This window comes from Electrona antarctica (genome assembly GCF_951216825.1).
Source record: "Electrona antarctica genome assembly, contig: scaffold_141, whole genome shotgun sequence".
NCBI lineage: Eukaryota > Metazoa > Chordata > Actinopteri > Myctophiformes > Myctophidae > Electrona > Electrona antarctica.
This window is the reverse complement of record NW_027638215.1, coordinates 61,654-77,500: the sequence shown is the minus strand read 5'-3', so window position 1 is coordinate 77,500 and position 15,847 is coordinate 61,654. Positions and strand designations below refer to the sequence as shown.

Sequence of the window (15,847 nt, the reverse complement as noted above, 5' to 3'; positions counted from 1 at the left end):
AGTAGAAGGGTGCGTGCGTGCGTTTTTGCGCAAGTGTGTGTACTTACTTGGACAGTTCTACGCAGCACTTGGCCAGCAGGTAGCGACACTGAGGTGTAGAACAGCTGTGAGCCTTCAGCAGTCTGTACGCTTTATAAGGCTTTCCTGAGCGGTAGTAGCATGTAGCTAACAGGTACAACGCTTCTTCTGAATGCACTGAAAACACATAGAAACACTGTTAGCATGTAGCTAACAGGTACAACGCTTCTTCTGAATGCACTGAAACACATAGAAACACTGTTAGCATGTAGCTAACAGGTACAACGCTTCTTCTGAATGCACTGAAACACATAGAAACACTGTTAGCATGTAGCTAACAGGTACAACGCTTCTTCTGAATGCACTGAAAACACATAGAAACACTGTTAGCATGTAGCTAACAGGTACAACGCTTCTTCTGAATGCACTGAAACACATAGAAACACTGTTAGCATGTAGCTAACAGGTACAACGCTTCTTCTGAATGCACTGAAACACATAGAAACACTGTTAGCATGTAGCTAACAGGTACAACGCTTCTTCTGAATGCACTGAAACACATAGAAACACTGTTAGCATGTAGCTAACAGGTACAACGCTTCTTCTGAATGCACTGAAACACATAGAAACACTGTTAGCATGTAGCTAACAGGTACAACGCTTCTTCGGAATGCACTGAAAACACATAGAAACACTGTTAACAATTTAACATGTAGCTAACAGGTGGGGGGCGGAGCTACCTCTACTGTAGAGCAGAGCGGGGCTACAAGTGAAGAGCAGGAATGGATACGCGTATATCTAGTGCGTCTGAGCATAGACATGGTAACGCCCCGCCTGCCTCTGATTGGCCTACCGACACTGAGCATAGACATGGTAACGCCCTGCCTGCCTCTGATTGGCCTACCGACACTGAGCATAGACATGGTAACGCCCTGCCTGCCTCTGATTGGCCTACCGACACTGAGCATAGACATGGTAACGCCCTGCCTGCCTCCGATTGGCCTACCGACACTGAGCATAGACATGGTAACGTCCTGCCTGCCTCCGATTGGCCTACCGACACTGAGCACAGACATGGTAACGCCCTGCCTGCCTCTGATTGGCCTACCGACACTGCCCGTCTTCACTGTCCTCCGAGACGCGACGTTACTCCGTGGTGGGAAATAATACAAGAGAATGACAGCTTGGCGACAGAATGCAGCCTCGTAACTAACTGACAGAATGCAGCCTCGTAACTAACTATCGTTGTATTTTTGTACAAGAGCCAAACTAATATTGTTTATGCCGTTTGCTTTGATTGAACACGCGTGTACAATGTGGGATTTGGGTGTGTACTTCTAAATAAAGTGTTAGTGTTGATTATGGTGTATTAATCTAATTATAGTACAGTGATGTAAATAGGTTTTCAATGTAATGGGTCCCGGGATGCACAGGTGGTCATTCAAATGAGTCCCAAAAAATTCTTATGAGTCCCAAAAAAAATCACACCTGTGTGAAGTGAGTGGTGCAACTCCGTGATGGGGTTCGCGGGGGGGGGGGGGGGGGGATGACAGAGTTGAGAAATGACAGTTACCGTGTGGCGGTCCCTCTACTGTACCCTCTACTGTACTGTCACTGTAATGTATTGGCACCCCCCGAAAGCATCATATATACAGTTAATACGTGCGTGTGTGTGCGTTAGGTTGCGCACAGATGTGAAAAACAACCATGCTATTTTTGTGCTCATACCCAGACACACACATAGCTCCGTAAGGGAGTGGTTGCACCACTCAAAAATAATAATAAAACATTTTTTATAAAAAAATATATATATATAAAAATATCAAATAGGGCTATACAGTATATATTTTTATGTAGGCTAGTAGTATTAGCAAGCACAACTCAGTAAGAAATACTAATAGTGGGCAACAGTGGATTTAACATAGCTTAATATACCAACCAAAAGTTGTTTGCAGTTGCAATTATTGTACTTAGCCAAAATGCAAATAGGTTTGCCATTGTGGATGTAAAATAATTTATTTGGAAAAGTGGAACTTAGAAGTCACTTGAGTCCCTGTCTACAGGGAAGAATGGCAGCTGCCCTACACAGTTTTAAGGTTGGGCGATATAGCAAAATGTTCCCATTGTCTGGTCAAAAATCGCCGATAGACGATATATTCGTGCAATGTGATTACAGTTTACAGCAGGTCGCAAGTCGAAAAAAAGACAGATTCACAAGCTCTCAACGGGCCGCTGACGCGACGCGTTGAGAACCTGCAGATGCGCCTGTCTCTGCAGCGCCGTTTGCAACGTTTTGAGAGCTTGTAGATCAACGTGAACGAACCCTGACACCAGCGCTGCAAAAACAAACGCGTTGAGAACCCGCAGATGCGCCCATCTCTGCAGCGCCGTTTGCAGCGCGTTGAGAGCTTGTAGATCTGTCTGTTTTTGCAGCGCTGGTGTCAGGATTCGTTCACGTTACAGGCGGACATGAAGTGAAGTTCAATCAGTGCGTTGAATCAGCAGCAGGCAGCAGCAACAAGCTAATAGCCAACACAACCACCACCAGTCTGTTAGCATAGCTTGTTGCTAACGATTTGTCACTCCGTCTTTTTCTTTTCTCTCTTTTATTATTTCCCCCCCCCCCCCCCCCCGACTTCACGGGTCGCGCATTGGGTTGTGATGAGACACGAGACAGCAGTGTGCATTCTGGTGTGACTGTATATTATTAAACTGCATGGGTCTGGACTCCGGAGCGTAAACAACATGTAGGCTAGTCCATTAGCCCCTCGGACCCAGGCTCCACCAGCCTTTACTCAGCCAAAGTGTGATATGAGTGAGGCGAGGGGACAACGGAGCGCTCAGTGCTGCATGACTTAAACTTCCCCCGTTCCCCGATGTTGCAGCCTGTGTGTGACCGAAAGAGTGCTAGACTTCGACGTAGAACAGTGTGTGACCGAAAGAGTGCTAGACTTCGACGTAGAACAGTGTGTGACCGAAAGAGTGCTAGACTTCCACGTAGAACAGTGTGTGACCGAGAGAGTGCCATAGTCTTCAGTGCAGCCAGGATAAAGTTGCGTCCTATGGATGCAGAGGCTGATGGTGAATTGCGTCCCATAACTATAAAGTGCGTTTTGGGACGTAAAACGCACCCTATTTACATCACTGATAGTAAACTAAAACTATTATACTAAAAAGGATAAAGGTGAAGGGAAAACAGACCTTTTTACAGTACAATAATGTTTCACGTTTACACAAACAAATAAATTACACAATAATCAACAAACACTTTATTTAGAACACACCCACATCAAATCATATTAAGGCGTACATGTTCAATCAATTATCCCATCAAAGCAAACGGCATAAACAATATTAGTTCACATCACTTCTACAAAAATAAAACGTACAAATTACAGGCAGTTCTCTTGTATCATAGCGATACCTTATACTTGAATTATTTTCTACCACCTCGCAGCAGAGATCAGACTATCCAGCATAGCTATATCCACCTCAGTGGACAGTCAAGACCAGAGCCATCTAATAGAAGAGTTACGATATAGAGGGGGCAGAAACCCAGCGCTCGAGCTCTGTTCATGCAGCCTGAAGCCTGAAGCCAAGCTGGAGTTGGAAATACATTGATTTTAGGCGGCACAAATAAGAGCTATTTTAAGCATGTGTACAACATGACAACTGTTTTAAAGTATTGTACAGTAACAACTAAAGTCTCTTAATGTTTATGTTGTACTATTACTACAAAACAATCTAAAATAAAGGGATTTTTAGATCATTAAAGCTGGGCTGTTGCCCTGAGTCCAATGCATGTATGCCTACTTCCGGTCCAGGACTTGTCCCAGTTGGTTGTCCCCACGCTCAATGCATAGTCTATGTAGGAGAGCTCAATGTGTAGTCTATGTAGGAGAGCTCAATGCATAGTCTATGTAGGAGAGCTCAATGTGTAGTCTATGTAGGAGAGCTCAATGCATAGTCTATGTAGGAGAGCTCAATGCATAGTCTATGTAGGAGAGCTCAATGCATAGTCTATGTAGGAGAGCTCAATGCATAGTCTATGTAGGAGAGCTCAATGCATAGTCTATGTAGGAGAGCTCAATGCATAGTCTATGTAGGAGAGCTCAATGCATAGTCTATGTAGGAGAGCTCAATGCATAGTCTATGTAGGAGAGCTCAATGCATAGTCTATGTAGGAGAGCTCAATGTGTAGTCTATGTAGGAGAGCTCAATGTGTAGTCTATGTAGGAGAGCTCAATGTGTAGTCTATGTAGGAGAGCTCAATGCATAGTCTATGTAGGAGAGCTCAATGTGTAGTCTATTCTATGTAGGAGAGCTCAATGCATAGTCTATGTAGGAGAGCTCAATGCATAGTCTATGTAGGAGAGCTCAATGCGTAGTCTATGTAGGAGAGCTCAATGCGTAGTCTATGTAGGAGAGCTCAATGTGTAGTCTATGTAGGAGAGCTCAATGCATAGTCTATGTAGGAGAGCTCAATGCATAGTCTATGTAGGAGAGCTCAATGCATAGTCTATGTAGGAGAGCTCAATGCGTAGTCTATGTAGGAGAGCTCAATGCGTAGTCTATGTAGGAGAGCTCAATGTGTAGTCTATGTAGGAGAGCTCAATGCATAGTCTATGTAGGAGAGCTCAATGTGTAGTCTATGTAGGAGAGCTCAATGCGTAGTCTATGTAGGAGAGCTCAATGCGTAGTCTATGTAGGAGAGCTCAATGTGTAGTCTATGTAGGAGAGCTCAATGTGTAGTCTATGTAGGAGAGCTCAATGCATAGTCTATGTAGGAGAGCTCAATGCGTAGTCTATGTAGGAGAGCTCAATGCATAGTCTATGTAGGAGAGCTCAATGTGTAGTCTATGTAGGAGAGCTCAATGCATAGTCTATGTAGGAGAGCTCAATGCATAGTCTATGTAGGAGAGCTCAATGTGTAGTCTATGTAGGAGAGCTCAATGTGTAGTCTATGTAGGAGAGCTCAATGTGTAGTCTATGTAGGAGAGCTCAATGCGTAGTCTATGTAGGAGAGCTCAATGCATAGTCTATGTAGGAGAGCTCAATGCATAGTCTATGTAGGAGAGCTCAATGTGTAGTCTATGTAGGAGAGCTCAATGTGTAGTCTATGTAGGAGAGCTCAATGCATAGTCTATGTAGGAGAGCTCAATGCATAGTCTATGTAGGAGAGCTCAATGCATAGTCTATGTAGGAGAGCTCAATGTGTAGTCTATGTAGGAGAGCTCAATGCATAGTCTATGTAGGAGAGCTCAATGCATAGTCTATGTAGGAGAGCTCAATGCGTAGTCTATGTAGGAGAGCTCAATGCATAGTCTATGTAGGAGAGCTCAATGCATAGTCTATGTAGGAGAGCCGCCATTGGACTGAATATCTAAGGCTCTGGTCAAGACGGGCAGTGTCGGTAGGCCAATCAGAGGCAGGTGGGGCATAAGGCTGAGGAAAATAAATTGTTTGTCTCCGGTTGCCGACCGACTCTATTAAATATGCGCGACCCATTTGATTTTATTGGCATTTGGTGAAAAAAAAAAGAAAAAAAAGGCAAAATCCGACCGAGTCACTCAGACCAAAAATGTCTTGTATGGATATGGATATATATGCAGCCCAACAAAACGTAGCCTACACCTGCCCAAAGCCAAAGTTTTTCAAGTTGTTTAACGACGTACTCGACTTATAGGCTACTACGAGAGAGAAGTCAGCTTCTCCGTCCCGGAGAGCACGACGGGTGGATTGACAGTTGACGTTACTGTGTACTGGTTTGTCTTGCGCTGATTTGAATGAAAACACAGGCGTGCAATTATACTTTATATATGGATCCCGACAACAGTGTTCCCATTCCCCACACGTGGATAAAGAAGAGGGCAAAGTAGGAGCTGTTTTAAGTGCATCGAGTGTCGCGCCTTAATATTCCAAGAGACAAGACTTTTTTTCTTTCTCTCTCACCCTCTACTGCAGCACGCAGTCTGTAGGGAACCTCTCTCTCTCTGTCTGTAGGGAACCCCTCTCTCTCTGTCTGTAGGGAACCCCTCTCTCTCTGTCTGTAGGGAACCCCTCTCTCTCTGTCTGTAGGGAACCCCTCTCTCTCTGTCTGTAGGGAACCCCTCTCTCTCTGTCTGTAGGGAACCCCTCTCTCTGTCTGTAGGGAACCCCTCTCTCTCTGTCTGTAGGGAACCCCTCTCTCTCTGTCTGTAGGGAACCCCTCTCTCTCTGTCTGTAGGGAACCCCTCTCTCTCTCTCTGTCTGTAGGGAACCCCTCTCTCTCTCTGTCTGTAGGGAACCCCTCTCTCTCTGTCTGTAGGGAACCCCTCTCTCTCTGTCTGTAGGGAACCCCTCTCTCTCTGTCTGTAGGGAACCCCTCTCTCTCTGTCTGTAGGGAACCAATCTCTCTCTGTCTGTAGGGAACCCCTCTCTCTCTCTCTGTCTGTAGGGAACCAATCTCTCTCTGTCTGTAGGGAACCCCTCTCTCTCTGTCTGTAGGGAACCCCTCTCTCTCTGTCTGTAGGGAACCAATCTCTCTCTGTCTGTAGGGAACCCCTCTCTCTCTGTCTGTAGGGAACCCCTCTCTCTCTGTCTGTAGGGAACCCCTCTCTCTCTCTCTGTCTGTAGGGAACCCCTCTCTCTCTGTCTGTAGGGAACCCCTCTCTCTCTGTCTGTAGGGAACCCCTCTCTCTCTCTCTCTCTGTCTGTAGGGAACCCCTCTCTCTCTGTCTGTAGGGAACCCCCCTCTCTCTCTGTCTGTAGGGAACCCCTCTCTCTCTCTCTCTCTGTCTGTAGGGAACCCCTCTCTCTCTCTGTCTGTAGGGAACCCCTCTCTCTCTGTCTGTAGGGAACCCCTCTCTCTCTCTCTCTCTGTCTGTAGGGAACCCCCCTCTCTCTCTGTCTGTAGGGAACCCCTCTCTCTCTCTCTCTCTGTCTGTAGGGAACCCCTCTCTCTCTGTCTGTAGGGAACCCCTCTCTCTCTGTCTGTAGGGAACCCCTCTCTCTCTGTCTGTAGGGAACCCCTCTCTCTCTGTCTGTAGGGAACCCCTCTCTCTCTGTCTGTAGGGAACCCCTCTCTCTCTCTGTCTGTAGGGAACCCCTCTCTCTCTCTCTGTCTGTAGGGAACCCCTCTCTCTCTGTCTGTAGGGAACCCCTCTCTCTCTCTGTCTGTAGGGAACCCCTCTCTCTCTGTCTGTAGGGAACCCCTCTCTCTCTCTGTCTGTAGGGAACCCCTCTCTCTCTCTCTCTCTGTCTGTAGGGAACCCCTCTCTCTCTCTGTCTGTAGGGAACCCCTCTCTCTCTGTCTGTAGGGAACCCCTCTCTCTCTGTCTGTAGGGAACCCCTCTCTCTCTGTCTGTAGGGAACCCCTCTCTCTCTGTCTGTAGGGAACCCCTCTCTCTCTGTCTGTAGGGAACCCCTCTCTCTCTGTCTGTAGGGAACCCCTCTCTCTCTGTCTGTAGGGAACCCCTCTCTCTCTGTCTGTAGGGAACCCCTCTCTCTCTGTCTGTAGGGAACACCTCTCTCTCTGTGTCTGTAGGGAACCCCTCTCTCTCTGTCTGTAGGGAACCCCTCTCTCTCTCTGTCTGTAGGGAACCCCTCTCTCTCTGTCTGTAGGGAACCCCTCTCTCTCTGTCTGTAGGGAACCTTTCTCTCTCTCTGTCTGTAGGGAACCCCTCTCTCTCTCTCTCTCTCTCTGTCTGTAGGGAACCCCTCTCTCTCTCTCTCTCTCTCTGTCTGTAGGGAACCTCTCTCTCTCTGTCTGTAGGGAACCTCTCTCTCTCTCTGTCTGTAGGGAACCCCTCTCTCTCTGTCTGTAGGGAACCCCTCTCTCTCTCTCTCTCTGTCTGTAGGGAACCCCTCTCTCTCTCTCTCTCTGTCTGTAGGGAACCCCTCTCTCTCTCTGTCTGTAGGGAACCCCTCTCTCTCTGTCTGTAGGGAACCCCTCTCTCTCTCTCTGTCTGTAGGGAACCTCTCTCTCTCTGTCTGTAGGGAACCCCTCTCTCTCTCTCTCTCACCCTCTACTGCAGCACGCAGTCTGTAGGGAACCCTCTCTCTCTCTCTCTCTCTCTCTCTCTCTCTCTCTCTCTCTCTCTCTCTCTCTCTCTCTCTCTCTCTCTGTCTGTCTGTCCACATGTATGTCTGTAGGGAACCTCCTCTCTCTCTCTCTCTCTCTCTCTCTCTCTCTGTCTGTCTGTCCACATGTATGTCTGTAGGGAACCTCTCTCTCTCTCTCTGTCTGTCCACATGTATGTCTGCCTGGCTGGGTCGGGTCTCTCGGAAATTCGGAATGTCACAGATTTATTTTGGATTTCGGAACCATTTTTTTTGACCCATGAAGAGCTCTACTGTGTAGTGTGTGTGAGCTAGCTAGCTAACAGAGCGCTGCGACGCGTTGTGAGCTTGTAGCCCTGGTCCAGTGCTTACAGCGAGTCTCTCTCTACTCGCTGTAAGCACTGGACCAGGGCTACTGTTTGGATAGCCCTGGTCCAGTGCTTACAGCGAGTCTCTCTCTACTCGCTGTAAGCACTGGACCAGGGCTACTGTTTGGATAGCCCTGGTCCAGTGCTTACAGCGAGTCTCTCTCTACTCGCTGTAAGCACTGGACCAGGGCTACTGTTTGGATAGCCCTGGTCCAGTGCTTACAGCGAGTCTCTCTCTACTCGCTGTAAGCACTGGACCAGGGCTACTGTTTGGATAGCCCTGGTCCAGTGCTTACAGCGAGTCTCTCTCTACTCGCTGTAAGCACTGGACCAGGGCTACTGTTTGGATAGCCCTGGTCCAGTGCTTACAGCGAGTCTCTCTCTACTCGCTGTAAGCACTGGACCAGGGCTGCTAAGCTATGTTTTTTGTCTTTTAACCTGTAGCACTAGCTAGCTATACTCGGGCAAATATTGAAGTTATTAAAAAAGAAGCCTATCCATCATTGCCGTAGGGACCCATTCTTCCGCGTAAAAATAAAATAAAAAAATATAATAAAATAAATTCCCTACCGACTCAGCCCAAAAATGACAGCCAATCGGAGACAAACAATTTATTTTGCCTGGCCTTACCATGTCTATGCTCAGTGTCGGTAGGCCAATCAGAGGCAGGCGGGGCGTTACCATGTCTATGCTCAGTGTCGGTAGGCCAATCAGAGGCAGGCGGGGCCTTACCATGTCTATGCTCAGTGTCGGTAGGCCAATCAGAGGCAGGCGGGGCGTTACCATGTCTATGCTCAGTGTCGGTAGGCCAATCAGAGGCAGGGGGGGGCGTTACCATGTCTATGCTCAGTGTCGGTAGGCCAATCAGAGGCAGGGGGGGCGTTACCATGTCTATGCTCAGTGTCGGTAGGCCAATCAGAGGCAGGCGGGGCCTTACCATGTCTATGCTCAGTGTCGGTAGGCCAATCAGAGGCAGGCGGGGCGTTACCATGTCTATGCTCAGTGTCGGTAGGCCAATCAGAGGCAGGGGGGGGCGTTACCATGTCTATGCTCAGTGTCGGTAGGCCAATCAGAGGCAGGCGGGGCGTTACCATGTCTATGCTCAGTGTCGGTAGGCCAATCAGAGGCAGGGGGGGCGTTACCATGTCTATGCTCAGTGTCGGTAGGCCAATCAGAGGCAGGCAGGGCGTTACCATGTCTATGCTCAGTGTCGGTAGGCCAATCAGAGGCAGGCAGGGCGTTACCATGTCTATGCTCAGTGTCGGTAGGCCAATCAGAGGCAGGCAGGGCGTTACCATGTCTATGCTCAGTGTCGGTAGGCCAATCAGAGGCAGGCAGGGTGTTACCATGTCTATGCTCAGTGTCGGTAGGCCAATCAGAGGCAGGCGGGGCGTTACCATGTCTATGCTCAGTGTCGGTAGGCCAATCAGAGGCAGGCGGGGCGTTACCATGTCTATGCTCAGTGTCGGTAGGCCAATCAGAGGCAGGCAGGGTGTTACCATGTCTATGCTCAGTGTCGGTAGGCCAATCAGAGGCAGGCAGGGTGTTACCATGTCTATGCTCAGTGTCGGTAGGCCAATCAGAGGCAGGCGGGGCGTTACCATGTCTATGCTCAGACGCACACTAGATAGAGACACACAGGGACTACAAATTCCACGCCACCCAAATGAGACAGCATCCTCACTTCTGGTCCGTTAGAACGGTGTACTGCAGGCCAGCCCATAGAAGTCCATTGAAATTCAACTGTAGTTAGCCTATTTTTTAAATAATACGAAATGAACTGAAGACTATATTGATTTGAATAAAAATATGTTTCCAAATGTACTATGAAGTGTCTTTGTCAACATATATTGTTGTTTTCTCAATAGAGAATGTATTTCATATTTAATTTACCACTTGAATGAGTTAACCATAATGTTAACGGAGCAGAGAGGAGACGACAGACAGAATGAGTTACCCATAATGTTAACAGAGCAGAGAGGAGACGACAGACAGAATGAGTTACCCATAATGTTAACAGAGCAGAGAGGAGACGACAGACAGAATGAGTTACCCATAATGTTAACGGAGCAGAGAGGAGACGACAGACAGAATGAGTTACCCATAATGTTAACGGAGCAGAGAGGAGACGACAGACAGAATGAGTTACCCATAATGTTAACAGAGCAGAGAGGAGACGACAGACAGAATGAGTTACTCATAATGTTAACAGAGCAGAGAGGAGACGACAGACATAATGAGTTACCCATAATGTTAACAGAGCAGAGAGGAGACGACAGACAGAATGAGTTACCCATAATGTTAACAGAGCAGAGAGGAGACGACAGACAGAATGAGTTACCCATAATGTTAACGGAGCAGAGAGGAGACGACAGACAGAATGAGTTACCCATAATGTTAACGGAGCAGAGAGGAGACGACAGACAGAATGAGTTACCCATAATGTTAACGGAGCAGAGAGGAGACGACAGACAGAATGAGTTACCCATAATGTTAACGGAGCAGAGAAGAGACGACAGACAGAATGAGTTACCCATAATGTTAACAGAGCAGAGAGGAGACGACAGACAGAATGAGTTACCCATAATGTTAACAGAGCAGAGAGGAGACGACAGACAGAATGAGTTACCCATAATGTTAACACAGCCGACGCGAATCGCGTATCAATACGTTATCAATTAATCAAACGTCGGGTGCGGATCACGTATCAATACGTTTCAATCACTTTTTTATAGCATACTTTCATTCATCTTTTTACCCACCCGGACAATGAAGAACCATCGCCCTATCATTGCTGCTTAGTCCCGCTCACGTGATCAAAAAAAAAAAAAAAAAAAAACCCTCCCCTCCTGAAAACAGGAGGGCGGGCCGCTTTACGTGTATAAACCAGTGTAGAATGGATGCGCCCATGCCGATGTAGCCCGTGTGTGAAAAGAATCAAATTTCACCTAACCTCGCCTCACCAGGCTTTCCTCCACCTATTGGCTTTTATACTCGATTCCCCCCTCCCCTCCTGTTTCTCCTGCAGGAGGAGGGCCTTGCGAGATGGGGGCTCATGTCTCGGAAAAAAACATACGGAACGCTGTTACGCTGCCTAACACATGATCTGCAGATTCTGCACCAGATCGGCAACACACATGGACAGATGCATGTTTACTTCTTCATACTGTAGCGACCAAACGATCCCCGAGCCTACAATACTACGAACTAACAAACGAACTACAGTATCGAGAGGGGCCGCCATGACAACAGACAGTCTACCGTTGGTGGATCACGTATCGCCATGCAGAGCCGTCATAATCGGAGATCGCTCAGACGTGTGATTGTAACGCTTTTTTATTCATTATAATTGTAGTGATAAGACCGCAATGAACGCGTCGGGGACGTAATCGACCCGGGTGTAATGTATAACGAACTTTTCCGCGTCCTAAACCGTGCATGCCCAGGCATGTTCCCTATACTAGCTTGAAAAACAAAATCAGCTCATGATGACAACGCGTCTCACCGTTATACTATAGTTCTGAACCGAACGGTGGAATGGGACTTTTTATAGCCGTACGATCAAGACTTTTGCTGCCCAATGTGCCCATGACCCCCCCCCCCCAATGTTACTGCGATCAAAACAATGAAAGCAGTGAATCATCATCATCATCTAAAGGATGCAGAGTTATGAAGGTTTATAGTCAGACATTGACAGGCAGATATAACAACACACACAATAAATATGCTATACATCCTATACACCGAATGAAAGCCCTGAATGTGTACTTTTACGAGGAAAAGAGTAAACATTGATCCCATGTACAGTCTGTCATAAATTGGTTACTGGGTGGATGCACATTGCGCCCACCAGATATAACTGCAGAGAAGACATGGACCCGTACTCAATATTCACAAAATAAGGCCTATAGCGACATATAAATACTATATACCGTATGCAACAGAAGACTCTCTGCTTTCATAAGAAAAAAACTTCTACTGTAGTAATAATAAAAATCACACCCATGTGAAGTGAGTGGTGCAACTCTGTCCCATATTCTGTTCTCTGCTTATTCAATACAGCTCGCTATATACGGACTGAGGCAGAAAGTCATGTAAACCTTTTATTTACAGTTTGGTCTGTAAACTTCTACTGTAATAATAAAAATCACACCCCTGTGAAGTGAGCGTTGCAACTGTTCTGTACTTATTCACTACAGCTCGCTATATACGGACTGAGGCAGAAAGTCATGTAAACCTTTTATTTACAGTTTGGTCTGTAAACTTCTACTGTAATAATAAAAATCACACCCCTGTGAAGTGAGCGGTGCAACTGTTCTCTACAGTTGCGCGCAACTGTAGAGTTTACAGACCAAACTGTAAATAAAAGGTTTACATGACTTTCTGTCTCAGTCCGTATATAGCGAGCTGTAGTGAATAAGTACAGAACAGTTGCAACGCTCACTTCACAGGGGTGTGATTTTTATTATTACAGTAGAAGTTTACAGACCAAACTGTAAATAAAAGGTTTACATGACTTTCTGCCTCAGTCCGTATATAGCGAGCTGTATTGAATAAGCAGAGAACAGAATATGGGACAGAGTTGCACCACTCACTTCACATGGGTGTGATTTGTATTATTACTACAGTAGAAGTTTTTTTCTTATGAAAGCAGAGAGTCTTCTGTTTCATACGGTATATAGTATTTATATGTCGCTATAGGCCTTATTTTGTGAATATTGAGGAGTTCACGTCCATGTCTTCTCTGAAGTTATCTGGTGGGCACAAGCTGCATTCAATAACCAATTACTGTCTAACTGTACATGGGATCAATGTTTACTCTTTTCCTCGTAAAAGTACACATTCAGGGCTTTCATTCGGTGTATAGGATGTATAGGATATTTATTGGGTTCAATTTTATATCTGCCTGTCAATGTCTCTGACTTTAAACCATCCATAACTCTGCTCGCTGTTCAAGATAACCACTTCCAGGCAAATGCAGGTGTTGCAAAAAGGTCAATATCTCCAGAATGGAACATGGTAAAATCAAAATGTATTTTTTAAATTGAAGTGGACAAGTTCAGCTTTCTTTTGATGTATGCGTGTGATTCTCGCTATAAGAGAAAATTTTGCTGTGGGCCCCCGAACAAGGCCTTTGTGCAATGTTAAACGGTAGCAACATCCAAATAGGCCTGTCGAGATCTTGTAGCAATCAAAGTGTTAACAGAGCAGAGAGGAGACGACAGAATGAGTTACCCATAATGTTAACGGAGCAGAGAGGAGACGACAGACAGAATGAGTTACCCATAATGTTAACAGAGCAGAGAGGAGACGACAGACAGAATGAGTTACCCATAATGTTAACGGAGCAGAGAGGAGACGACAGACAGAATGAGTTACCCATAATGTTAACGGAGCAGAGAGGAGACGACAGACAGAATGAGTTACCCATAATGTTAACGGAGCAGAGAGGAGACGACAGACAGAATGAGTTACCCATAATGTTAACGGAGCAGAGAGGAGACGACAGACAGAATGAGTTACCCATAATGTTAACAGAGCAGAGAGGAGACGACAGACAGAATGAGTTACCCATAATGTTAACGGAGCAGAGAGGAGACGACAGACAGAATGAGTTACCCATAATGTTAACGGAGCAGAGGAGACAGAATAAAGGTAGACGACAGAATGAGTTACATGTCATGGGCTTATATACAGCTCCATCTCACTGAATTAGAATATTTTGAAAAAGTTGTAATATAATTGTAATATAATTCAAAAAGTTAAACTTGAATATATTCTCCATTCATTGTGCATAAAGTGACAAGTGATAAAGTTGGCTGGTCAGTTAAGCACAGTAATACCATGGTCAGTACACCAGTTACTAGTAGTTTTGGCTCTGTGGGCAGATGCAAAATCTAGCTGGAAAGGAAAATTAGCATCTTCATGAAGCTTGTCAACGTACTGAAGCACAATGTACTCTAAAAAGATGGCTGTGTTGAAACCATTATTAAGTTTTCACTGTCAGTGGACCAACACCAGCAGATAACACGGCCTAAATCAGCACTGTGTTTTGTCATGTCCCAACAAACATCTATTATGATGTTTTACAGCACTGTGTGCCTCCATACATTGACAAGCTTTATGTTGATGCTAATTTTCCTTTCCAGCTCGACTTGGCACCTGCCCACAGAGCCAAAACTACTAGTAACTGGTGTACTGACCATGGTATTACTGTGCTTAACTGACCAGCCAACTGGCCTGACCTGAACCCCACAGAGAATCTAGGTTGTATTGTCAAGGGGAAGGTGTGAGACATGAGACTGAACAATATAAATTAATTTACGGCTGTTATCAAAGCAAACCTGGGCTTCCATAACACCTCAACAGTGCCACAGGCTGATCACCTCCATGCCACGCCCCATTGGCTGATCACCTCCATGCCACGCCCCACTGATGAAATAATTTGTTCAAAAGTAGCCCAGACCAAGTATTAACCGCATACAATATACTTTTCAGATGGTCGACATTTCTTGTTTAAAAAAAAACGTTGTGGTCTCGTAAAAGATAGGATAGGATTTTTTGATTTTCATGAGCTGTATGCCATAATCATCAATATTACAGAAGAAAATTAACTTTTACAAAATATTCTAATTCAGTGAGATGGAGCTGTATATGCTCTACCTACCACGGAGCTCTGGTGGTGTGTTTTACCGTTGTCAACGTGTATACTTAACCTGGCTGAATAATGGCGGAAATAAGAGTGGCATATCCTGACATTTTCAACTACCTAGTGCAGCCATGTCAAACATACGGGCTGCGGGCCGGAACCGGCCCGCGAGATGATTTAGGCTTGTAGAGCATAAATGTCTGAGTCTGTCAAAAAAAACTAAGTCTCTAGCACATTCCTGTCAAAAGTTATGATTTTTTTAAAGAAATATAAACCAAAATGCTCAATCCCAGTTCTGAGCTCCCCGCAAGACAGAGATAAAATGTCATGGTTTTCATTTGTTTTCTCCTTTTGGCTATTTTTGAAAAATAACAATTAGGATTTTTAAAATAAATATAGTTATTGCAGGCCTGCATAAAACCAAGGGTTGTGTAGCCATTTACAAATTTCAGCGGAGACAGTATTTGAAATTTAAATATTCTATTTTCAAATGGTTTATTGGCGCTCCAAAATAAAAACAGCATCTCTCATAGCAAACGTCTTCTAGGCTACAGGCATAATACCAATAATGAAAGTCAATACTGTAAGTAGCTATTCTTATGAGTGTGATGTAGTGTAGCTATAGCAGTGACTGGGACAACAGGAAGAAAAACAAAGCCAAGTGACAGCTGTGTACATAAACATGCGTGAGCATGCTTGCAGTCCGTGACTGCTCCGGCCCTCATGAAGTCACATTTCGTCCAATGCGGCCCCCACTGGTGGTCCACTGGTG

The 15,847-nt window shown here is 45.7% G+C and overlaps 1 protein-coding gene across 3 annotated transcripts in view; it reads right to left on the bottom strand.

The window, feature by feature from the left end:
* Positions 1–15,847, bottom strand: part of LOC306918278 (cell division cycle protein 27 homolog) — an 80,168-nt gene that overhangs the window by 52,089 nt on the left and 12,232 nt on the right. For all 3 annotated transcript variants that reach the window (XM_079531154.1, XM_079531153.1, XM_079531155.1), the window contains exon 3: positions 48–195. In XM_079531154.1, coding sequence (XP_079387280.1) covers positions 48–195 — 148 coding nt within the window. The remainder of the gene's footprint in view (positions 1–47; positions 196–15,847) is intronic.